This window comes from Lutra lutra, chromosome 17 (assembly GCF_902655055.1).
Source record: "Lutra lutra chromosome 17, mLutLut1.2, whole genome shotgun sequence".
Taxonomy (NCBI): Eukaryota; Metazoa; Chordata; class Mammalia; order Carnivora; family Mustelidae; genus Lutra; species Lutra lutra.
In genome coordinates, this window is record NC_062294.1 from 45,458,464 (window position 1) to 45,483,466 (window position 25,003).

At 53.0% G+C, this 25,003-nt stretch overlaps 1 protein-coding gene across 5 annotated transcripts in view; it reads left to right on the forward strand.

The window, feature by feature from the left end:
• SIPA1L3 (signal induced proliferation associated 1 like 3) overlaps positions 1–25,003 on the forward strand; it is a 236,349-nt gene that overhangs the window by 160,079 nt on the left and 51,267 nt on the right. For all 5 annotated transcript variants that reach the window (XM_047710004.1, XM_047710001.1, XM_047710002.1 and 2 more), the window contains 4 exons: positions 1,531–2,107; positions 8,257–8,531; positions 15,085–15,336; positions 16,299–16,436. In XM_047710004.1, coding sequence (XP_047565960.1) covers positions 1,531–2,107; positions 8,257–8,531; positions 15,085–15,336; positions 16,299–16,436 — 1,242 coding nt within the window. The remainder of the gene's footprint in view (positions 1–1,530; positions 2,108–8,256; positions 8,532–15,084; positions 15,337–16,298; positions 16,437–25,003) is intronic.

Genomic DNA, 25,003 nt, shown 5'->3' on the forward strand with positions numbered 1-25,003 from the left:
TGGTCTCTCTGGCTACCTTAAGAAATACACTGAGTCTCCACTCGATCAAGCCCTTGGAAGGACATGTCGGAGACAGTCATCCAATCTTCTCCCACCTCCCAGCTCAGGGCCACTTCCCAGGGGGGGCCTCAGTGGTTGGGGTGCCTGCTTACCTCTCCTCCATTCCTCCACGTTGCACTGTCCCCTGCTGCCAGCTGCTGATTTCTGACCTGTCCAGGACTGGAGCACTGGCAGGGAAATGTCACCGGACTGTGAGAACAGCTGACCGCAAGTTTCCTGGGCTGTGCAGGGGCTCCTGGCCCACCCTCCTGGGCATGGGGCCAATGCCCCAGGCTCCTCCCAACTGTCAGTCACCTCGGGAGGCGCCTGCTGCTGGCGAGGGTGGATGCAGGCATCATGGGGCTCACTGCCAGCTTTCTCCAGAGATGTTCCTCCCCATGGGCTTTCTCTCTGTGGTTTGCGTGGGGAGTGAGGGGGCTCACTGGTTTGGCAGAACACATTTTAGATCATTTCCTTTTTACTTTCTCACTCAGTGGCTATTTGTTTCTGTCACAGTAGCACCTCAGCCAAAGCTAAAGTAAGAAGGGTCTCTTCAAACTTCTCATTACAGTGAATTTTCCAAGGCAAGCTGTGTAGAGATGATTTACATGTTAAGTAATGTTACACAGGTGTGTGAAAGAAGCTAATCACAGGACACCTGGGTGGCTCAATTGGTTAAGCATCTGCCTTCGGCCCAGGTCATGATTCCAGGGTCCTGGGATCGAGCCCCACATCGGGTTCCCTGCTCAGCAGCGAGTCTGCTTCTCCGTCTGCCCCTTCCCCTGCTTGTGCTCTCTCTCTTTTTCTCAAATAAATCTTTTTTAAAAATCACATAAATGTCCCACATTAGTCAGGCGTTCCCACAGTAATGCTTAACAAAGCACCCCAAAATTCAGTGGCTCACAGACACTAGCACTTTCTCTCTGGCCAACACATCCACAGGTTGGCTGAGGTCTGGCTGGCCTTGGCTCCAGGTCTGCTGTGGGTATCCCTCATCCTTCTAGGCCCCTGGGGGCATGTCAGTCTTACAGAAATGGCAGGAACACAGGAGACAAGCCCGCCTCCCTCCCCACCCACTGCATTTCATGCCTTACTTGGAAGTCATTGGCCAAATCAAGCTACATGAGACCAGCCCCAAGATCAGTGGGGTGGGCATGTACCCTCCATCAAAGATGGAGAGGGAGGGGTGAATTTTTGCCAAACTATAATCTATCACATAGTTTATATGTAATATGAGAGTAACTGAAGTGGAACAATGCTAGGAGAATTATTCTTGGTACATTAATGGACGTTCTGACATCTGTCCGAAGTAAACATGCACGTATGTGCCCTAAGGCTGTCTCGTTTCCAGTCTAGTTGGCCAGCAACTTACTAGATAGATGTCAATTTCCATTCTTAAAAAGCAAATTCCTATTTCTGATTGCATGTTTTCTTCCTACTAAAGAGAACCTCAAGTGCTTTTTTTTCTACCACCTATTTCTCCCTCCTCAGTATGGCTGTGACCCGATCCAAAGATGCTCCTCCTTTTGGTCCCCCGATCCCCAGTGGAACCACATTCCGCAAGTCTGACGTCTTCAGAGACTTCTTGCTGGCCAAGGTGATTAATGCCGAGAATGCTGCGCACAAGTCGGACAAATTCCACACCATGGCCACCAGGACCCGCCAGGAGTACCTCAAGGACCTGGCAGAAAACTGTGTCTCTAACACACCCATTGACTCCACTGGCAAGTTCAACCTCATCTCACTGACCTCCAAGAAGAAGGAGAAGACAAAGGCACGGGCAGGCGCTGAGCAGCACAGCGCAGGGGCCATCGCCTGGAGGGTGGCAGCTCAGGACTATGCCCAGGGCGTAGAAATCGACTGTATCTTGGGGATTTCTAATGAGTTTGTGGTGCTCTTGGACCTGCGCACCAAGGAGGTAGTGTTCAACTGCTACTGTGGGGATGTCATTGGCTGGACCCCAGACTCCTCGACACTCAAAATCTTCTATGGGCGAGGGGACCACATCTTCCTGCAGGCCATAGACGGCTCTGTGGAGGACATAAGGGAAATCGTCCAGAGACTGAAGGTAAGGGGAGAGCTCCACAATGGTGCAGCTCTTCCATGGTTTGGCCGAGGCCTTGAGGAAGCCCTGGTGCCCCCAGCCCCGTGATTCAGGCCAGGTCACTAATTGGCCCCAAGGAAGTCAGAATTGCCACTTACACACTGGGGGGTCTCTTGGGCCCTGCAGCCTGGGTTCTTTCTGGGGACAGTTCGGGCCAGGGATCCAGGGCTCTTTATGCCTTCAACTTAGGAAGACAAAAGATAAGTTTATTCACTGTGGATCTTGATAGAAAATACAAGTGCACGATTGTGTTCAAAATGTAAGGGTACTTCTAGAAGAAGTAAAACAGAATGAAAAGCTTCCAAGCCATTAAAGGTTTGGGGCATAAATGGGGTGGGGGGAGTATAAGAAAGCATGGTAAAAGAAACAGTTAACATAGCAGGAATAATTCCACATCCGTAACCACAATAAATGTGAATGGCTTAACTTCCTCTATTAAAAGACAAAGATTCACCACCTGGGTAAAGTCTTACCCTGAGCTCCTAATAGACAGCTCAGGCTCAGACTGTTGGCCAAACCAAGAGTGGCACATTGGTTTCAGGTTACAGCTTCGTAGGTGGTGGCCTGAAGCATTGCTGAGAAGCACTGGGGCCACGTGAGCCGTGTGGGAAGGAATGCTATCATTGACGATGGGCTCCCAGTGGGTTTCACAGAAGGACATGTCATGCGTGTGAAATAGGGAAGGGAGCCTAACATAGACATAGGTTCTGGCATCACAAGTCCTGGCTTCAGGTCCTGGCACTTCCATTGGCCAGCTGTTATGACCTTGAGCCAAGTTCTTAACTGCCATGTGACTGACATTTTTCAGATGTCCCTGTCTGAAAAATGGGAACAAAGATTACCCTACGTCATGTGAAAATTTTAAGGATTGGATGAGTTATGTCAACCAGAGAAGCTTGCCTGACTCAGTGGGCTGTGACCTCCACATGCCAGTACGTTCACCCTTTTGGGCCTTTGCATTCTCTCATTAAGTTCAAGTTGGACTGATGGAGCCCTTCTCTAAGCTTCCCTGACCCCAAAGTTCATGCTCAGTGTTAGACAGCAACCTTGGTTGTGAGGTCCAAAAACCAGCACCTCCATCTGTTTTGTTCACTTGCTTATGCCCTCTGCATAAATCAGGGTTGGCACATAGTAGGTGTTCAATAAATACTGATCGGTTGGTCAGTTGAAGGAGTTTAATTGAACCCTGACTGTGTGCTGATAAGTAGCATGCTTGCGCAAGCTGAGTCGTCCGCCCCACGGAGTGTAGGTACTGTTCTTGTCCGCACTTGACAGGATGAGATTGAGGCTCTGAGAGGTATAGACTCTTGCAGAAGGTCATGCAGCCAGCAGGTGGCAGACTGGGGTCTGAATCCAGGTTTTCCTGACTCTGAAACGCATTTGTGCCCGAACTCAAGACTGGTAGCTAACTGCTTGCTCAGTGTCCCCAGCCGGGTGTCTCCGAGCCCCTGAAACAATATGTCAGAGAGCAGGTTCCTGCTTTTCCTCCACTGCCCCCAGAGTTTTCCTGCCTCCGGAAAGGGCAAGTCTATCACTCCATTTGTCGAGGTTGGAAGCCTTGGCATCTGCCCCACTGTTCTCCTCTCACTCCCACATCCCGTCTGGCAGTGCCACCTCCAGTGGGCAGACTCCAGATCCTCTTCCCCTTCCACAGCCTCCCCTAGCCTCTCCTGGCCTCCTTAGTCACCTCCTCGCTGGTCTCCCTTGCCTCCAACCTTGCTTCCCCATGGTCTGTCCTCAGTAAGGCAGTCCAAGGGATCCAATCCTATCACTGCTTTGCCCAAACCCTCTGCCCCCTCTAGATGGAACCCAGAGTGTTTTTGGTGGCCTCTGAGACCCTGTGTGACCTGGCTGCCTGTCGGTCTCTCTGCTCTGGGAACATAGACCTTTCCTGCTTCCTGTATGTACCAGGCAGGCATCCAGCCTCAGGGCCTTTGCACTGCCCATGCCCTCTCGCTGGAGCACTTTTCCTGATCCCCCCTGCGGCTTACTTCCTCCTCTCCTTTAGTCGCGTGTCACCTTGTCAAGGAGGCCTCATTATATAAAATTGCAACCCCCCAGCTTGGCATATTCCACCCACTTACCCTGCTTTAATCTTCTCTATAGCACTTACACCATATGAAGCGTATTTATGTATTTGTTGTTTGCTGCTGTGTCCTCAGCACTGAGGTTGGAATGCAGCATTCACTCAGCGAACTTGTACTGAACGCTGGCTGCATACTGCCCCGGAGTAACAGCAGAAGCGAACATCCGCGGAGGGCTGTCACACCCTGCACGGCGCCTTGCACAACTCTGCACTTTTTCCTCCCCAAAGCCCAGTGAAGGAGATACCCTTCTCATCCCTGCTGAAGAGTATTCTTCCTCTCAAAATCCTGACAGCAGCTCGAGTTTCTTGAGCAGTGACCATGCCAGGCACCGTGCCAGGTGACATGTTTTACCCACATCCTCTCTCTGCTGCTCCATCCCACGCCCACCCCCGGCCCTTTTGGCAGTGCAGCGGCTTACAGCCCATTGCCCCAGCGCCCCCCCCCCCACAGTTTCTGTGCCCCAGAGCCCACTGAGCATCCAGGTGGCCAGGATGCAATGACGTAAGCCATCTTCTGTGAAGGGACAGCCCATCATACACGACTCACAACAGCAAGTCTGCTTTGCCGAGTCCTCCAGGGGAAGGAGTCCACGCCCTCCCCAACAGAGCTCGGATTCAGACATCCTTCATTCGTTAAGTCAGCAAGTATTATGTGCATCTTTCTGAGCCAGGCGGTGCTGGGACAGCAGGGACCGTGCTAGGCCCTGGCTGCCCTCCTGGAGCTCCCTTCTGAAGCAGAAATTGAACAAAGAGTTACAAGTGCCAAGAGGTTAAAGAGGGAGTATTGAGCATGCCAAGGGAACCTGTCTTGGGGAGAGGTCTCAAAGCCACAGGTCAGATGCAGCCCTAAGACCTATTTGGTTAATTACCAAAGCTTGACCTTGAGAAGATTTCCCGTGTGGGTAGCTCTCTGGGACCTCTGGCTATGCTGGGTGCATGTTGGCACAGGGCAGCAGGCAGCTGAAGCAGGCCCATGGGTGCCCCCTTTTAGTGGGGGCACAAGTATACTACTTGACCACAGGCCTATCAGCTTGCTTCTCACTTACCCTACCCACCAAGTTCCCCAGCTGGTGAGCCTAGGCCAGGGGGGTCCCTGAGGAAACAACTTTGAAACTGAGACAAAAGTAAGAAATTGGAATCATCCTGGTGCAGAGTGAGGGGGAAAGGAGCAAAGGGGACAGCGGCGAATGCAGCATGGAGGCTAAAAGCAAAAGTTAAAAAAGTCAAGTCTGCACAGGTCTTACATCTGTAAGATAAGCAAATCAGTTGTACCTGCCTCACCAGTGAGAGATTGGAGACATTAGGCCTATGAAGGGCTTAGTCAGAGCCTGGCCCACAGAGGTCAGTCCCCAGGAAAATTAACTTTAAAGGGGGGACCGGGGCAGTGTGGCCGCATGGCGTGGCACAGGTTCCTATGAACCGATACGTGTTTGGTCTCCTGTGTTTGGCTTCCTGTGCCAGGGGGCCTTTCTGGAATCTTGGAAACATCAGGAGTGCTTCTGTTCTTCAGTTGGGGGTTCCTTAGGTTCATTAGAAAAGCAAAAGGGATGGAAGTTGCAGGACCACAGAGACTCCTGACCAGCTTTCCCTTCCCTATCCAGAATGGTCCAGAGCAGCTTTAGTGGGGGGTTACATACTGGGCTGCTGAGAGAGAGACTGAGAGATCCGGGAGCTGAAACAAGGTGGAGTTTATTTCTCTTGGTTAATGACCTGGTCACAGTGGCAGGGACAGCTCAGGGACTTCCGTCCCCTCCGTCTTGTGGCACCTCTTTTTCCTTCCGTATTGCTTGGTACCACTCTATAGGGATGTCCCTGTGGGTAGGAAGGAAGGCGTGAGTGGAGGGCAGGCAGTTTTATTTGGAAGAAAACAAAGTAGAAGCGCCTTCACATCTGTCCCCTTGGCCCCAACCAAGTCATGTATCCAAAGCCAGCTGTGACAGAAACAGAAATGCAGGCCTCCTCTGGGTGGCCACGTGCCCATCCAAGTCTGTTGTGCTGTGGGAGGTCTCATCACCAAAAGCAAGAAAGGAAGAAGGGAGGCTGGACAGCAGCTGTCAGGCCTGCCGCGGCCTCCAGGGAGGTGGGGCCCTCCTCATACCCCCTCCAGGGATGGTGTGGCCTCATTGGTCACACAGGCACAGACACACAGGACATATCTGTCACCCGCAGCCAGATTCTTTGGCCACAAGGATGACTACTTCATGGGTGAGAATGGGAACTCCCAAAAGCAGAATGGGCTAGGACAGAGCCAGTCACAAGTTTCCCATTCAGTGCACTAAACACTAGGCTTTCCTTTCCAACCAGTTTAAACTTCTTAATTCTGGACAACGTCAAACAGCCACAAAGGAGGACTCAACCTAGCAAACCCCCAGGCCATCACCAGTCTCCTCGGCTGTCAGCCAGCCCATGGCCACTCTCGTTTCTTCCTTCCCTCTTTTCCCTTCCCCCGATGATTTTGAAACAAATCTAGGACATCCTATCGTTTCATCTGTACATATGTCAGTATTTCTCTCAAACATACAGCCTATTCAGAAAACAACTGTTTTGTCATTACCATCCACCGAACAGTCACAGTAACTATTCAGTGTCCCATGAACAAGTTGGGCTGGGAAATCAGTTGCTGGATCTCGATCCAGAATTGTGGAGGACAGGCTAGGAAAGGATACAGTCTCCCAGCCCGTCCCAGGGAGGAAGGATAAGTACTGTTCTGGGGTGCAGTGCCGGGTCCCACATGTGCCCCACACTGTGCAGACTGTTGCCTTCTAAATCAGATGAGGTTACAGCCGCAGGTGAGTGCCTCCCCATCCATGTTCTCGTTTCCAGCCACCCGTGCTCAGCAATGTGGCTGGTATGGGTTGCAAGGAATACGTGTGCGTAAATGGAGGCGTGAGTGTGTAGTGTGGTTTGGGACCTAAAATGTCCTCTCGGGGCATAGTGGTCAGAGAAGGGTGAAAGCCCCCGCGGCAATGGGTCCGTCGGCAGCAGCATCTCTAACCACGGAATGGCTTCCCACCAGTAACTGGAACTATTACGTGTTCTCTTTCCTTAATGCAGTTTCCAGGGAGTGTAGACCGATCTTGATGTGACTTGTTCAGCAGCCGTAGCTGTGGCTTGTTAAGTTAATCCTTTTCTCCCAAGAAGAGAAGGGGATTCCTAAGGACACGCTGAGGGACCAGGGTTCTTCTTGACGGGTCCTCTTACCTATAGTCATATGAGGTCGTGGCAACAGTCACACACACAGGAAGCAGGGAGTGAATCAGAGGCAAGGCCTGGTGTGGTCTGGTCAGCTCCAGGTTGGAGGACGGTCTAAGGAGGAGCCTGGGGAAGGGGTTTTTCTTTTAAGAATGGCACCATGAAGTAAAGAGTGAGGCACGAGCCCCCAACCAGAGAAGATCCCAGGATCTCTGGTCCGCTGCCTGCCCTGCCTACTTTGGTCAGAGTCACTGGGTCAGGATGAAATACTAGCGGCTTAAAATAACAAAGATTTGTCTGTTGCTCACACTCCATGTCCAGCTTAAGTTCAGTAGGGGTCTCTGCTCCACATTGTTCTCATTCTGGGACCCCAACTGAGCACAGACAGCCACTTTCTGGAATAATCCCAATAGCCATGGCAAAGGGGAAAGGCCCACAGAGGGTCTTGCGCCGGCAGTGAAATGCCCCAGCCTGGATGACGTGGCAGTTCCACTCACAGCTCATTGACCAAAACAAGTCCCAGAGCCCACCCCCAACAAGGGGGCCAAGAAGTATAATCCCACTGTAGCTAGTCCACCAAAGGCCACGGGCATTTGGAGAACAGGACTCATGACTGCCATGGTCTCCGCCAGCTAAGAAGCCACGTGGTTGCCTATCCACGTGTCTTCAGAAGTCAAGAGCCCAGGCTGGGACTAAGTGAGTGTTTGTGCTCCTATATCCTGACATCACCTGGGAGGTCAGGGTCTTTGGCCCTCAAGGGGGGACATCTGTGCAGGGGTCATCCAGAGCTGGCCCCCAACAGCTTTGGAGGCTAGATCCTGCCTGTTGCCTACAGGTCATGACCAACGGCTGGGAGACGGTGGACATGACCCTGCGGCGGAACGGGCTCGGGCAGCTGGGCTTCCACGTGAAGTACGACGGGACGGTAGCCGAGGTGGAGGACTATGGGTTTGCCTGGCAGGCCGGCCTCCGGCAAGGCAGCCGACTGGTGGAGATCTGCAAGGTGGCTGTGGTCACACTGACCCACGATCAGATGATCGACCTCTTGCGTACCTCTGTCACCGTCAAGGTGGTCATCATCCCCCCTTTCGACGACGGCACTCCCCGGAGGTAAGGACGTCTGCCTTGCAAGGTGGGAGCCAGGTGGTGGGATGGCAGCTTCCAGAATGCTGGTCCCCGAGGCCCTTTCTCAGCAGGAAGACTGGTGACCGGAAGAGTCAGCATCTGGCAAACACCTGCCGGATGCCACTTATTGTTGAAGCTCTCCAAACGCCACTGTCCCCATTCCATGTCCACAAAAGCCCCATGAGGTGGGTCTCATTTTCTAGGTGATGTGCACAGCATTCAAAGTAGCTTGCCCTGAGGACACACTACGCTTGGTCCACTGCTTCAGCACAAGGTGCGAGCTCCCTTCAAAGTGCTGGGGAGACCACAGGGACCAAAGGGAGTGAGCATCTGCTCCCTTGGAGTTTGTGTTCTAGAGGCAGGGACAGGCAGTAATTACATAGATACAACGCAGGACCAAGCAGTAATGAGGTTTAAGAAGAAGATTAAAGCAGGCTGTATAAAGGGCCTGCAGTATAGTGGGAGAGCTGCTCACGGGTCAGGCAAGGCTCTAGGACGAAGGCAGCCACGTGGTCTTGTCTGGGCCAGGGGCTCCCCAGCAAAGCCTGCATAGAGTCTCAGATGTGTGTGTGCGGCTCGTCCGTCCGTGCAGCACGGAGACCAGGGTGACTGGGAACGGGTGAGAGGTGGGGCAGCCTTCCGGGGGGCTTACGGGCATGGGGACAGACTTGGGTTTTATTCCACGTGTAGTGGGAAGACAACGGAGAGTTTGTCTTGTTTTTTTAATGGAACACTTCCAACGTATCAGAAGTGTACTGAGCCCCGTTTCAACACTTACCAACACTGGGCCTGTTTTTTTGTTATTTTTCAAGTTCTGTACCTCCCCTCCCCTTGGATTATTTGAAGCAATCCCAGTGATTAGACCGTATCTCTACCCAATAAGAACCTCTAAAAAATTAGGACTATACTTAAAATTTTTACCAGTAACTCAGGATCAACTATCCATCAGTGTTTACCTTTCTTTGTATCAGAGAGATCTTTTATAGAAAGAATTGTTTTGTTAATCAGGCTACTCCTGTTGTATTTGGTTGATGGGTCTCTTCAGGCTCTTTTAATCTACAAGCTTCCTTTTCCTGCCTTTTTTTCCCCCTTGGAATTTATTTTGGGAAGAAACCTGGGTTACATGTTCTCTGGAGTTTCCCACTTCCTGCATTTAGCTATTTGCATCCCCCTGGTGTCCTTTACCCTGTTCGTCTAGCACATGGATTTCCTATGGACTGGAGTTTGATGTAGAAACTTGATCCAAATCTGGTGAGATTTCTTCTGGTAACAACACTTCTCAGGTGTGTGTCTGTTGCAAGGCACCATGTGTCTGGTTGTCCTCCGTGAGTGGCCCTAAGGGCAGAGGGTTCAGATGGTGGCACCTGACCCGTCATCATACACTGTCCCCCTCAACAGCCATGTGTCATTATTGCCTCTATCAGCTATTTCATTGTGGGTCACAGAGTAGCAAGTACTGGTCTCAATTCCGTCATTCCTTCTTCATTTATTGGCTGAAATCTTTCGGTAACTATTTGGTTACTCTAGGGTAGAATTTTTCAGATAGGGAAGGCAGGGTAAATGCTGCTTTTATATCGGTGAGTCAGTGCCCTAGCGACCTCCAGCAGTGGCCAGAGACAGAATCACTACATCCCAAGCACTGGGCACACAGCTGCACAGAGGACAGTCAGGCCTTGGCCCTTGGGGAGCTACTGAAATGGATTAGGGGAAGCAAACAGCAATCAAGGGAATGAGGTGATTTCATACAGCAAAAGGGGGAGGCAACTGAGTGTCATGGGAACGCAGACTCTGCAGTGACATTACCTAGGGTTGACACTCAGCTCCTCCTCATTGTGAACCGTGGCCCTGGGCCAGTGGCCTCATACCCCGTGTCTCAGTTTCTTCATCTGTAAAATGAGGGAGGTAACAGGTCCTTTCCCCAAAGATGGTGTTGAGTTTGGAGAAAACCTTTGTAAATAAAACACATAGACCAGCACTCGACCTGTAGGGGGGCGCTCTAGAGACACCAGCTGTGAGCTACTGGGTGTGAGGAAAGTAAAGAGTGCAGCCTGACTTTGGAGGGTGAGGAGGAGCCAGAAGAAGGGCCTTGCAGGGACTGAGTGGCCATCACAAAAGTGAGGACAAAGGCCCTGGGCTCGTTGCCAGGCCGCCAAGAGGGTCTGGAGCAGAGTGAGCCAAGAGGAAGGCTGACATGAGGTGACATGTGACCCCCCCCCAGGGCTGGTGTGACCCTCACTTTACAGATGAAACACTGAGGCCCCTAGGGGACCCATCAGTTGTGCAGAGTTGTACAGCTCCTAAGCGGCAGACAGTCCTCAGTCCAGGTTCCCAGCTGCGTCGGAAAGTCCACGAGAGTTATGCGCATGCCCGGCTGTGCTTGCTCCACCCGCTGCTTCCTGCTTGCTCTGGACTTGGTCGGGGGCAGCTCTGAGCATGCCTCAGCCCTGCCCCAAGGGCTCCATCTGTCCTCACCTCCCCCTCCCCAGTCTCCCCTTGGGACTCCAGTCAAGCCCCCCACGTCCCTGTCTCTCAGCCCTATGATGGCGCCATGGCCCAGCCACACCCGCTCCGGGCTTTGCAGGGGCAAGTCGAGCTGAAGCAACTCCACAGGCCAGCTCCCCAGCAGACCCCCCGCCCCAACTGTGCCTTGCTCTGCACACACCCTCACACCCACGCATGTGCACACGATAAGCCAGCCCGCCTGTCCGACGACTCTGTGCACCGGAGGCCACAGAGACATCCCTGGATCTGCAGGTAGGGACCAACAGAAGCAAAAGTAAAAGTCTGCAGGCTCCCTTCTCTGGCTTTGGGGAGACCAGGCCGGAGAGGGCGTCACTAGACACAGGAGCCTGGTTCCCTGCCCTCATTCGGAGAGAAGCTATCATCCTACCTCCCTTGGCAGGGCAGCCACAGAAACAGGATCTCCTGTTTGCAGGGGCAGGTATGGGTTGGGACTTGTGTGGTTTTTGTTGTTCTTGAAATGGAGAGGGGTCTGGCTGACCTCATTTGCAGAGCTGATCACCCCAGCTCTGGGGTCTCTCCCAGCCTCTTGCTGCAGGCCTGGCCTCCTGGGTGGAATGTCGAAACAAGCCCTGAGTGGGGACACACGGGGATGGGCAGAGATGCTCTCGCTGCCGCCAGCAGGGCTCTGTATGGTGTACACCTGGACCCCACACTCCTCAGACACCGAATGGTAGAGTGGCTCATCCACACACTCCCAGGCCATCGGACAGGGCTTCTCAAGTGAGCGCTGCACCACTGGCCATAGCTGAGCTGGGAGAACGTCCCCCAGCCTGATAAGGTGGTCATCGTGACATCGGCCACTTGCAACAGGCCAGGAGGAATGCTCTCGTCTCACTCTCTCTGCCGCTTCCTGATGGGGAAGGCCATCTGGGATGCTGTTGTCCCCTTCATTTGGACTCTGGAGCTCTGGTCAAAGGGGTTGGAAACTCCTCCCTGAGAAGGGATATTGAAGCCCCACAGGTGAGGGAGCAGGAGGGGTAAGAAAGGAGGCGGTGAGGGGAAGAGGGCTCTGGGCCCAGGGGCATCCTCTCTCAGACACGTGAGCCCACGTGGCTGAGGCCAGAGGGCGCTGTCTGCTGTGGCATTGCTGCCAAGACTAGAAGCAACCTAAGTATCCAGCCACGCTGGGTATTCAGGACCCACTGGCTGAGTAAATCCCAGGTCATCTGTGATGGGATAGTACTGGATTGTTTAAAGGAAGTAAATTGAATTTGTACCGAGAGGGCCTAGTAAGAAATATCGTTAGTTGGGGGACCCGAGGGGAAAGCAGGATGGCTTTTCATTTCTGTTTCAAATAATATTTGCATAGAAATACCTGCCTAGGATACTTCTGAAAGAACATATAAGAAACTGGAAGCTGTGGTGGGTTCTGGGAGGTGAAACCGGGAAACGGGGAGGACCTTTTTGTCCCACTTTCACCAGCTTTGTCTTGTGTCAAAATCATCACTAGCAGCTTGGTAAAAATGCAGATCCCCAGGCCCCCAGCCCAAGGAGGACTCTGACTCCTGTGGGCTGAGATGAGACCCAGTGTCTGCATTCCTCTGCTGAGCTCTCAGGGTGGTGTGGGTGTGCTGGTTCTCAGACCAGATTTGTTCCGGAGCCCCAGCAGGGTATGGTTGGACTTTAGAAAGTGGAAGGGAGACTCGACCTCTGAGCATGTGGGAACAGCAGGCAGACTGGCCACAGAATCAGCTGGAGAAGGTGGCAGTGCCAAGTCCCCTTTGTTAAGCACCTGGCGGGCACCAAACTTTGTCCTAGTGCCCTGAAACACCTGCAGCCACCACTGTCTTACAGATGAGGAAAGAGCTTCCAGAAGGAAGTCCTTCACCCAGGGCCATGCAGGCTGGGGTCTGAATTGGCCACCTGGCCCAGAGCCCTGACTCCCCACCACCTGATGCCGCCTTCAAGATGCCTGGATAGGGACGCCTGGGTGGCTCAGTTGGTTGAGCAGCTGCCTTCGGCTCAGGTCATGATCCCGGCGTCCTGGGATCGAGTCCCGCATTGGGCTCCTTGCTTGGCAGGGAGCCTGCTTCTCCCTCTGCCTCTGCCTGCCTCTCTGTCTGCCTGTGCTCACTCTCGCTTCTCTCTCTATGACAAATAAATAAATAAAATCTTTAAAAAAAAAAAAAAAGATGCCTGGATAATACTTCCCTCTTCGAGATCATGCGCAAGGGCTCCTGGTCAAAGGCCATGTTGTCAGTAACTGGGAGAGAAGTCCGGCACCCAAGAAAAGTCCGGCACCCAAGAAATCTCACTAGCTCCCAAACCAGTCTTCAGTGGCCCATGTGGATAGTGATTAAAGTTGTGGCCTTTGGAGTTAACTTAGTATATTTAAGTCCCGTTTCCCCCTCTTACTGGCTGTGTGACCTTGGACAGGTTACTTAGGTTCTCTGTGTCTCGGTTTACTTCTCTCGGAAGTGCTGTTGTCAGCAGTCGGGATTCTGGTTCCCAACAACAGAACCAGCTCAAGCTTGGTGAAGCAAAAAGACAGACTTCCCTGGCTTCTGTTCGTGACAGACAAGGAGACAGAGCTAGATGTAGACTGGGCCCGATGCAGGGACCCGGATGCCCTCACCAGGAATCTTCATCACCTGTCTCCTTTTCCTAGCTTGCTCTCATTCTCGTGGGACAAAGGTGACCCACCCTTCTTCCCAGTTTCAGCATAGGACTCCCCAGCACAGCAGCTCCAATGAACCCCAGATCTTCCCCTATTAGTTCCAGGAACAGTTCCAGAGTTGATGCCATCTCATGGGGCATGGGACAGTCCTGTGCCGAGTGCTCAGGGGAGGGGGAGGAGAGGTTTCTGATCAGCCAGGCCTGGGTGACATTCTCACACCTGGAGCTAAGAAGTGGGGTCTGCCCCACAGAACACACAGACCTGTTCCCAGATGTAGGAGCTGAGCCGGCCAGAGCCGCAGTGCCGTGATGGTCCCCTCATCCACTTACGCCTGGGTTCTGCTGGACATTTGTACTATTGTCATTCCTCCTGTGGTACCTGGTGAGGCGTTGGCACCTACCAACCCAGAAAGATTGCCAGAAGGAGCTCTGACCCTAATGGTGCAGAAGGGCACAGCATGTTGGGCCCAAAAGCCCCAGTACCTCCTCGGGTCGCCTTCTGAAGACTCCTCAGCAGCCATGTCCCGAGCCCCCAGCCACCAAATCCAACTCATCTTTTGCCAGTCCTGAAAGTCCCCTGGGCTCCAGAGGACCCAGGAGAGCCACAGAGGCTCAGCTCGCTGAGGGCATGAGTGCTTCCAGGCTGAGGGCCCCCAGCTCTGCTCTGGCATCTGCTAGGACATGGATTTTGGGAGCCTGGGGCACGCCCCCTGGGCTCGGAGCCCCCTCCTGTGCCACACTGCACGAGGGGTGGAGAATGCGGGCCGTGGATCACCCAGCCTCAAGCCAGCAACACCGCGGCCTATGTCCCAGCCTGGTCTGGGGGGAGTCACAGGCCCTTCTGCATCTATTTCAAGGTTCCGGATTTCATGGCTTTTTTTTTTTTTTTTTTTTTTTAAAACCACCCTGCAAAGTAGGTCACCTGCTTCTCTTCTAGCCGCCTTTGAGCTTCTTTGGAACAAGGCAGATACTATCCTTTGATTCTGAGGGCATCCGCCTTTCTGGCCCCGAGTACCACCACAGGGGGCAGTGGGTGGAGGGGGAGGCTAAGCCATTCCATGGAGGACACTGGTCCACTTGAGGCCTGGGTCAGGGAGAAGGGAGAGGAAGGAAGACGAAGGGAGAGCAAGGAGCTGGTGAGGGAGAGAGGAGGAGGTGAAGGAGAGAGGGCCAAGCGGTCAGAGCCTCTGGGGAGGGCCCTGTCCTGGCTGACTTCTCTGAGTTGCAAAGTTTCAGACCAATTTAAAGGGTACCTACTCGGCCTTTAAAATAGGCCCTCGTGGTTGAGATTTGGCCGGGAAACCCAGCCCAGAGTGACCAGGCAGCGCTCTCTCCTGGGCAGCAGGCATGTGTGCTGGGGGGCCAGGGCCCTTCTGAGTAACGAAGTTTTTCTTCCCAGGGGGTGGCTGGAGACCTATGACATGAATACCTCGGAGCCCAAGACAGAGCCGGAGAGCTTGCCCCCCGGAGGCCGGCCCCCCTACCGCAGCAATGCTCCCTGGCAGTGGAGCGGGCCGGCCTCCCACAACTCGCTCCCAGCCTCCAAGTGGGCCAGCCCCAGCGCTCCTGGCCACGCCCAGTCCCTGAGCCGGCCCCCGAAGCAGACCCCCATGGTCCCCTTCCGGGAGCCCCAGCCCCTGCACAGCAAGAGGTAAGGACTGATGAGGGGGCCATCCCGTGTCCGTGTCCTCCCGTCTGCATCCCGCTTTTGTCCTATTCTCCCTCCTCCCTCTTTTGTCCAGTCTCTTTCTCCTCCCCTCCTCCTCCTTATGCTTCCCTCCCTCCCTTCCTTCGTTTCCTTTCTTTTTTTTTTTTTAATTATGTCAGTCGCCATACAGTACATCATTAGTTTTTGATGTATTGTTCCATGACTCATTGTTTGCGAATAACCCCCAGTGCTCTGTGCAATCCATGCCCTCCTTAATGCCCATCACCGGGCTCACCCATTCCCTACCTCGATCCCTTCTAAAACCCTAAGTTTGTTTCCTGTGAAGTTTTCTTATGGGCCTCTTCTGTAAGTGCTGGGGAGCCCGGTGTCTGAGGCGGGAAAGCCATACCACGTGTGATGGAAACTATGTATTGTTTGAAAGCTCAAGGGACTAATAAGCACCAACTCCAGGGTAGTGATCACTTCCGGGTGGAGGCAGGGAAGGGGGAAAGCCCACAGGCAGGCGTGTGGGGTGCTGCCATTCTAGTTCATGGGTTAGGGGGTAGACTTTGGGAATTTTATTAAGATGGTGCATACCTTACAGACAAATTGTCCTGTAGGTGGTATATATTTTAAAATAAAGAAAAGTTGCTAAATGAAGGAATGAAGGAATCCAACTTGTAGAGGTGCCTTCTTGCTTCCATGTCCCCTGTCGGGCCTCTGTCAGGGCCCCAGAAGCTGAGGGGCAGGCACAGCCGTAATGGGAGAGGGAGGCCAAGGGCTCTCCCCGCTCTCGGGCCCCACCCTTGCTCTCCGCAGCTCTGCCTGCATCCTGATGGGTGCATGGCCGATGAAGCAGATGGGATGTGGTTGGGCCCAAGGGAGAGGTCTGTCTTCCATCCTCTGAGGCTACTGGTATCCTTAACTCATCCTTCCCTCTGCCCTCCCTTCTGTTTCTGTTGCAGGCCTGTCAGCTTCCCAGAAACCCCTTACACCGCATCACCAGCAGGGGCCGACAAAGCCCCTCCCTACCGGCAGCCTTCTGGGAGCTTCTCCACCCCCGGCTCTGCCACCTACACGAGATACAAGCCATCCCCAGAAAGGTCAGACTCTCTTCGCTCTTAACAAATTAAGGAATCTGTGAGAGCTGGGGATCCTTCTTCTCCAGGAAATCCACACACCCTGCAAATTTATTTGCCATTTGATGGGGTTTCTGGATCCCGAAGGTCATCAGAGGACCTCCAGGAGGATTGGCTATTTTTTTTTGTTGAGATTTAGGGCCGAGCTGCCCTGGGCACGACTCACCGCCGGCTTTTCTCGTAGCAGGATTTCTGCTGGTATACTCTTGACCTGTATCACTTGCTTAAGCAAGACCATTTGCCTTCTGGCGTGGCCACTCAGAGATCTCTCCATCTCCTAGTCCATGGCTCCATGGTGCCGTGTGCCCTTGGTCCTCCAGGATCCTTGTCTCTGTCGGGGCAGCCCCACCATCCCCCCATCCTCAGGCCAGGGCCGTGGGCTTCCTCCTGGATATCTCCCTTCCTCCTCCCCCCTACTACAAACCATCCATTTGGCCTCCTGAGCAGCTAGCTCTGCCCCCCACCCCCTCCTCTACCCCCCAGTGCCCCACCCTGGCCACCTCCCTGAGCCCCCAGCCTCCGTCCCACCTCCTATGGCCCACCCTCCACTCAGCAGCCAGGGGGATCTTTCTATATGCAGCCATGTCTGTCTCCTGCTTCAGACCCTCCCACGTGTCCCACAGTCCTCAGGACACAGCCTCAGCACCTCCGTGAGGCCCCGCCTGCCTCTCCAGCCTCACTGGCCGCTTTCACTTCCCCGGGGAGGCTGTCTGAATTTCAGAGCCCGCCTCCATGTTCTCCCTCTGCCTACAGTTTCTTCACACTCTTCACCCCACACTCCCCCTTCCTGCCAGCTTCAGCACTGATGCTCCTCCTCTGGGAAGCCTTCCCCGAACCTCCCCCGGCATAGATTAAGGGCCGCCACTGTGTCCCTCAGTTCCCTGTGTGTTTGCGGACCGTGGCCTTGAGCACTCTCCGTGCCCTCAGCCAGGTCAAGCGTGTGTGTGCTCGTGTGTGTGCGCTCACCTTCAAGCTCTGGGACCTTCCTGGTGTGTCTTTGTGTGGCCCTCATGCAGCACAGAGGCTGACCCTGGTAGGTCTTTGGTATCTATTTGATGAAAGGATGGGTGAGTGCGGGAGTTGGGCTAAATGAGACCCCCTGCTGTCAGAGCAGGGATCCGTCCACTGATCTCCAGTGTGCCTCAGGATCACCCCAAAGGGGACCTGGAAACAAGCATTTGCTGGGACCTCCCTCCCCACCTCAAGGCTCCGACTTGGTAGGTCTGGAGAGTAGAACGCTCAAGGCTGACGCTGCCGGTCCAGAGAACACATGGCGAGAGCCACTGAGCTAAACCATTGTCAGATCTCAGCCTCCACGTCAAATCGGGGAAAATAGACTTCCTCTTCCGGCTTCTGGCCACCACCATTCAGCCTTCATTCAGCAAGGGGTCTCAGGCACTGTTTGAGGTACTCACTCGCTGGGGGCTCCTGTGGGCAGTGCCACTGGCTGCGGTGAAGGGAGCGCCCCAGAAATCGTGCACACCCCAATGAGGGCACTGATAGACTAAGGCCCTAGAAGAGGGAGCCCAGCCCAGCCCCAGAGGTCTAGGCTGGCTGCCTGGAGGAGACAGCATTTGAACAGGGCTTTGAGAGGTCCCCAGGAGTTTGCCACAGAAAGGAGGGAGAAAGACATTCTGGACAGAGCAGAGGCCACAGGCAGGAGTAAGCAGAATGGTGGAATGCAGGAGGAATGGAGAGGAGTCTGGGGTGTGGAGGCCCCTGGGTGGCAGCAGCGGCCGAGGCTGGAAATGGCAGCCAGTACCCAGTGATTGGCCAAGAACAGAGGTGGTGGGATTGATGTTACTGATAAATCCAGGGGGCATTTATTTTTCTCAAAGTCTTGGTGTCCCTTCCCTTTATTATTAATTTTTAAACTTTCTGAAATAATTGTAGGTTCACAGGAAGTTGCAAAGAAACGTGCCGGGAGCTCCACGAACCCCTCACCCAGCCTCCCCCATGCAAATAGCAAAGCAAGACATTGACATTGGTACAGTCCATAGAGCTTATTCAGAATTCACCAGTTGCACGTGGACACGTGTGTGTGGTGAGTGTGTGTGGCTCTGTGCGGTTTTGTCACATGTGTGCTGTTGTGTACCCACCACCACAATTTGTACACTGTACCTTCCCCGCAGAGCTCCGTCCCGCTACCCCTTTAGAGCCACACCGTCCCCTCCCCCATACTTAATCTCTGGCAACCCTTAATCTGCTCTGCATCTCTAACTCTTGCTATTTTATAACTGTTATATAAAAGGAATCACACAGTATACATCCTTTGGAGATTCTTTTTCACCCAGCATAATTTCCTCGAGGTTCATTCAAACCCTTGTGTGTATCAGCAGTCGGTTCCTTACTGCTGAGCTGGATTCCATGGTCTGGAACTAGCCCAGTACGGATAACCAACCATTTGCCCTTCAGAGGATATTTGAGTGGTTTCTGGGCTTGGGCATGTTACAAACATGCACCTTCTGAACATACATGAAAATAAATTTTGCTTTCCCTGGAACAAATGCCCAAGAATACGCTTGCCTGCCAAGATACGGAAATAACCTAAGCTTTCATTGACCGATGAATGGATAAAGAAGATGTGATATATATACAAGCCATGGAATGTTATCCAGCTATAAAGAAAGGAAGTCCTTCCTGTGGATGAACCTGGAGGTTATTACGCTTAAGTGAAAGAAATCAGACAGAATAGGACAAATACTGGAATGGTGTCCCTTATACGGAGAATCCAGAAAAAAGTTGTTGAACTCCTAGAAAAGACAGAGTAGTATGGTGGTTGGCTGGGTGGGGGAAGTAGGGAGATTTGGGCCAGAGGGGACAAAGTTGCGGTTATGAGATGAGTAAGTTCAGAAGATCTAACGTACGTGTAGGCATGGTGCCTCAAGTTAATAATTCTGCACCATGCGTTTGAAAGCTGCTAAGAGTAATCTTCAGCGCTGTCCCCCAAGACTAGGTGACTCTGTGTCAGGAGAGATGGGCTTGTTAACTTGATTGTGGTTATTGCTTTGCACTATGTACGTCCATGTATCACTGGTTTTCACTATAGTTATTCTGATAGGCATGTAAGGAGGTCTCGTTGTGTTAATTTGTATTTCTCTAAAGGCTGATGGTGTCCAGCATCTTTCCGTGTGCTTATGTGCCAACTGTGTATCTCTCTTTTTTTTTTTTTTAAAAGATTTTATTTATTTATTTATTTGACAGAGAGAGATCACATGTAGGCAGAGAGGCAGGCAGAGAGAGAAAGAGGGGAAGCAGGCTCCCTGCTGAGCAGAGAGCCCGATATGAGGCTCAATCCCAGGACCCTGAGATCATGACCTTAGCTGAAGGCAGAGACTTTAACCCACCGAGCCACCCAGGTGCCCCAACTGTGTATCTCTTTAGGAAGTGTCCATGCATGTCTTTTGCCCATTTTCTAACTGGATTCAACAGTTTTCAGCTTTGGAGAGTTCTTTGTATATACTAGACACGAGTCCTTTGTCAGCTGTGTGACTTGCAAATATTTTCTCCCCGTCTTTAACATGTTCTTTCATCTCCTCAGTAGGGTCTGTAGCAGAACAACGGGTGTCCACTTTGCTGAGGTCCAAGTTACATTGCTTTCCTCTGAGGGTCCACATTTTTGGTGTGAAGTCTAAGAATTCTTTGCCTAGACTGGGGTCCTGAAGATTTTTCCTTTTTTTCCTCCTAGAAGTTTTTTTTTTTTTAATTTATTTATTTATTTATTTATTTTTTTTTTTTAAAGATTTTATTTATTTATTTGACAAAGAGAGATCACAAGTAGACGGAGAGGCAGGCAGAGAGAGAGAGAGAGGGAAGCAGGCCTCCTGCTGAGCAGAGAGCCCGATGTGGGACTTGATCCCAGGACCCTGAGATCATGACCCGAGCCGAAGGCAGCGGCTTAACCCACTGAGCCACCCAGGCGCCCTATTTATTTTTTTAAAGTAGGTTCCACACCCAGCATGGGCCTTGAACTCACAACCCTGAGATAAAAGAGTCGGATGTTCCAACCAGGTATCCCTCGATGTTTTATCGTTTTGTATTCTGCATTGAAGTCCATGATCCATTTTGAGTTTATTTTTACGTAATGTGAGAGGTTTAGGTTGACGTTACTTGTTGGCCTACTGACGTCCAGTTTGCTCCAGCACCATTTCTGGGAAAGGCTCTCCCTCTTCCATGGCATCGCTCTTGCTGCTTAAAGCAACAGATCACTGGAAGAGGAACTCAGTTGACATGTTTGTGTGGGTCTGTTTCTGGCTCCCCTGGTCTGTTCTCCTGAGCTGTATACGTGATCTTGGTGCTCTCAAGCACTCCACAGGTGGGGACTTAATTATCCCACATGACAGAGTGGGGGTAGCAGGCTCTATGAATCCCCTTGGTCAGGGTCACTCTTCCAAGAAGTGGCCAAGTTGGGACAGGAACCCAGGCCCATGCGATTCTGGAGAGCAGACATTGACCTGAGCAAGACTTGTCCTGACAGAGGACTCTGAGCTTATTCTCCAAATCAGGGTGAGATACACGGTCCCTCCTGGGGTCCCAGCCCCACGGTGATACTTCATCTCTGTCAACATCAGGGTCCCGAGTTTGGCAAAAGGGTGCTAGCATGGTGCATCCCCTCCGACCTCAGAAGTGTCATTCATAGCCAGTCACCAGCCTGTGCCAGGAGGCCCAGGAGCCAGCCGGGGCTGTGCCAGTGGCCTTTAGTCTTAGGTCCTTTCCCCTTTCCCCTCTGCATGGCCGCCCCATGCCATCCTGGAACCTGTGGGAGCCCAGCCAGACATTCCCACCCAAACCTGGACGTCCCCTGCTTGGGACTCCTCTGTCTCCTGCTGTCTCCGGCAGGCCTGCTACTTGCCAAATTCATCAAGCTTGTAGGGTTGTGGGGGCCTGTGTGCACAAAATCTGTCCCAGGGCCCATCTTAGATTCCGTGGGAGACAGGGTGGTAAGATGGCCTGCCCTCTGTCAGCCCCGTGAGCATGGGCCAGTGTCTTCACCTCTCTGCACCTTGGGTTTGCTCCCGTGTAAAATGTCTGTCCCCAAGCAGCACTGAGAATGTTCCCGGAGGAAAACCCTGTAGAGCACTCAGAACTGGTTCTGGCACACAGTAAGTGCCAGGCCCAGTTAACATTTATGACCGTTACTGCCCCGCGAGCGCCTGTCCTGGCGGCTGGGGGACAGAGGCTGGCAGATGACATCCCTATCCTCAGGAGTTGGCCACCTTTGTTCGCAAAGTGATCACTGCAAAGCACCGAACTTTGTATGGAGCGTTAGGACAGAATAACACGCCCAGCGCAGCAAGCCTGCCTGGCTGGACTGGACCCCAGATGTTTGCTCACCGGACCAGCTGGCTGGCCTTCTTTTTTTTTCTTTCCCTTTTTTTTCTGCCAGCTCTATAGAGTGGTACATTGGTGAGGGGGCATTTGACTGCAGGACAGAAAAGCTTACTCGAGAAGGCATGAGGCACTAAGGGAATGTGTCGTCACATAGTAGGTCCACAGGTGGAGCGGCTGTAGGGCTGGTGAATTCTTCAGGGAAGACCTCAGGGACCTGGTTCCACTAGTGACTCCTGTTGGCTCTTCGTGCCCCAGGCAAAATCAGTGCCCTGTAGAAAAGGAGGGAAGAGCTTCTTTTGGTATCTAAGAGGAAGGGAGCTGGGTCTTTTTGCCTCCCCCTGAACCATCCCTTTGCAGGTCACATTGGACCCACACGACTATATTCAACTGTCAGGATTTACTCAAGTTGTATGGTTGGGGGTTGGCCACCACAGGGGACCCTGGGCTTCCTCAGCAGAGACCAGGAAGGTTAATGGTTGTTGGTGTGGTGGCCCATCATGGCTATATCATCCATCTACCCTCTCCCCCGTCATCTGGGAATTCACCCATGCGTTGTCCCATCAGTTCCTGTGGGAGCCTGGCAGAGTAGGCTGGAGCCCTCCCCTCCAGAGAGGCTCTTGCCCACGTCACATCTATCTTGGTACTCTGCTCTTTGGCCACAGAGGAAAGTACCATGCTCAAAGCCAGCACCCTGGTAGCCCAAGCGGGCTGAGCCAAAGGCACTCCCTGCCTGCCTGCCCGGGTTGGTAAGCACAGCAGCTTTTCCCAGATAGTGCCAGAAACATCAATGAGTTTCTCACTGAAACCCAAACCCTTTATATCTGATGTGGTGTCATCTTCCAAGAAAAGATAGAAGACATTAACATTTCTCAGATGAGCTTGAGAACAGCTCTGGTCTTTTCCTCTGGGGGTTTTGCCCAGAGCCGTGCATGCTGAGGAAAGAACGGGTCCAGATTTCCAGTCTCTTGTCCATGCCTTGGCTGTGATCAAAATGGCCCCAAATGGGGACATATCTGCACCCCCAAAGAATGGGCAGCATAAGCCAGTCAGTTTCCCTCAGGCTCACAAGGTTTGTTTGAGAATTATGCAATTGCACAAAATACAGATTGTCTTCATGCAGGACAGTAGCTGAGCGATAGAGCCTGGTGAAACCATTCCAGGTATAGGCGGTCTATCGTTAGGATTAGGTGTAGCTGCCTACAAGAGGAAACAATGACTCCGACAGGACATGATGGCAGAGACCTGGGCTCCCTCACCCGAGCTCTCCCGTCCTTGGCCTGTTGCTCCCCGCTCTTACAGTGGCTGCTGGAGCTTCAGCCTTGAGGAGGAGATGAGGCAGAGGCACCCACAGCACACTTGCAGATATTTCCTGGAAGTCACACATGACGCTTTCATCTCCACGGCCAGAACTGCAGGAGAGCCTGAAAATGCTGTCTGTTAACCAGTTACATTGCGGCCCCGGATACAGCCGGGGTTCTGTTACGGAGGCAGAAGCGGGGACTAGACACTGGGGGAGCTTCCACTCAGGCCTTGTGCCGGCTGACCCCAGCGGCCACGGCCGTTTTCCTTCGGCACGCAGGATTTGATCCAGACATCTCGAGAAAATGGAATAAACACATTGACCCTTGAATTCCCTGCCGTGGCAACTGGAGCCGCATTATCTACCAGCAATTGGGCGACCGATACGTCAATATTGTGCGTGGCTGTGCATTTTCTTGTTTTGGCCCTGTCTTCCTTGCCTGGAGGACTTAGAGGTCAGGGTTTGGGCAGGTGGGGAGAAACAAGTTTTTCCTCCTTCCACCCCCACGCCCCACCTCCCCACCCCCCTGCAGCCCGGGAGACAAAGCCTAGGGGTTCAGAGTTAGTCTTTGTGGAAACAGTCCCGCCTTGAGGCTGGCAGGACGACCCTGGAGTTGTAAGTATAGACAAAAGGAACCGAATGAGAAATCACAAAGCCAGCTCTATTAATGGGAGACTTGTTAAGTCTTCTCAGGTCCAAGGCCTATGTCAGTAGGGCACTTCTGACTGCACATAGCTGGGATCCGGCCTTCTCCAACACCTTACAATCATATTTTTTCCCAGAAAAGGAGTCTCAGAAGTAGGTCAGGCTCCGGGAAGGGTGGCTCTAGCATTTCAGCCACAGTATCAAGGCCCCTGTCCCTCCCACCTCTTGTCTCCCACCCTCAGTGGCGGCCACCTCCTCAGGCTGGCAGCAGGAGGGCAGCAGCAGCTCGTGGTGTTCTGTCTGGCCCCAGCGACACCTGGGGGAAGAAGAGCAGCTGTCCTTCCTCATCCTCTCTCTGAGGACCCGGGAAACTTCATGGAAGCCCTCCCAGCACCCTTGCCCCGTGTCGGTCACAAACACCCCAAAACATCAGTGGCTTAGATCAGCCAAGGTGTGTCTCGCACCCACACTGGAGGTGGCTCCACTTCTGATTGGCAGGGGACCCCCTGGGACCCCGGCTGCCAGGGCAGCCACCGCCTCCAAGTCACTTCCTCACTGCTCCCGACAAGACCAGGTGTAGCCCCGACCCAGCCTGTCGCAAGGGGCTGGAAGTGCGCTCCCACTGTGTGCTTGCCAGGGGGAGGGCCAGGTGTATTTTCTGAGAGTCATTGTGGCTCTTCTATGCTTTCACGTCAGATTAGCCAAAATTGAGTCCTTTGCCTGTCTCTGAACCAACCCCAGGCATGGAGAAGGGTTTCGGTCATGATACCTCTGATCTGAGGTGGAATGGATGTTGGACGCGCCCTTAGGATTCACTCCAGGGTTTGGAACCGCAGGGAGAGCTTTCTGCCTTCTGCCAGTTTCTCCTCTAGATCTCAGCCCTCCCTGCTGGTGAACAGAGCCAGCCTCCGGGAGAATCCATGTTCAGGAGATAACTTCGGTATTTCATCCATCCTACAATCCTGTGAAGTAGAAGTTGTCATTATCCAATTGTTCAGGTGGGGAAACTGCAGCTCAGGCTAACGAGCACTTGTCTGACCAAGGTCACGTAGCTAGGAACGGATGAAGCTGGGGTTCGAGCCCCACTCTGCCTCATTCTGGAGCCCAAGTGTAAGCTGCTCTCCCGCAGCTCCTACCTCCAACAGAGGGACAGGCACAGAGTCCCGGCCCACTGGCCAGTTGTCACAGCTGTGTCTGCGTCAGCCTCAGGCTTAGGGTTGGTCTTCTGAGGAAAGGTCTACCGCAACTACCTCTG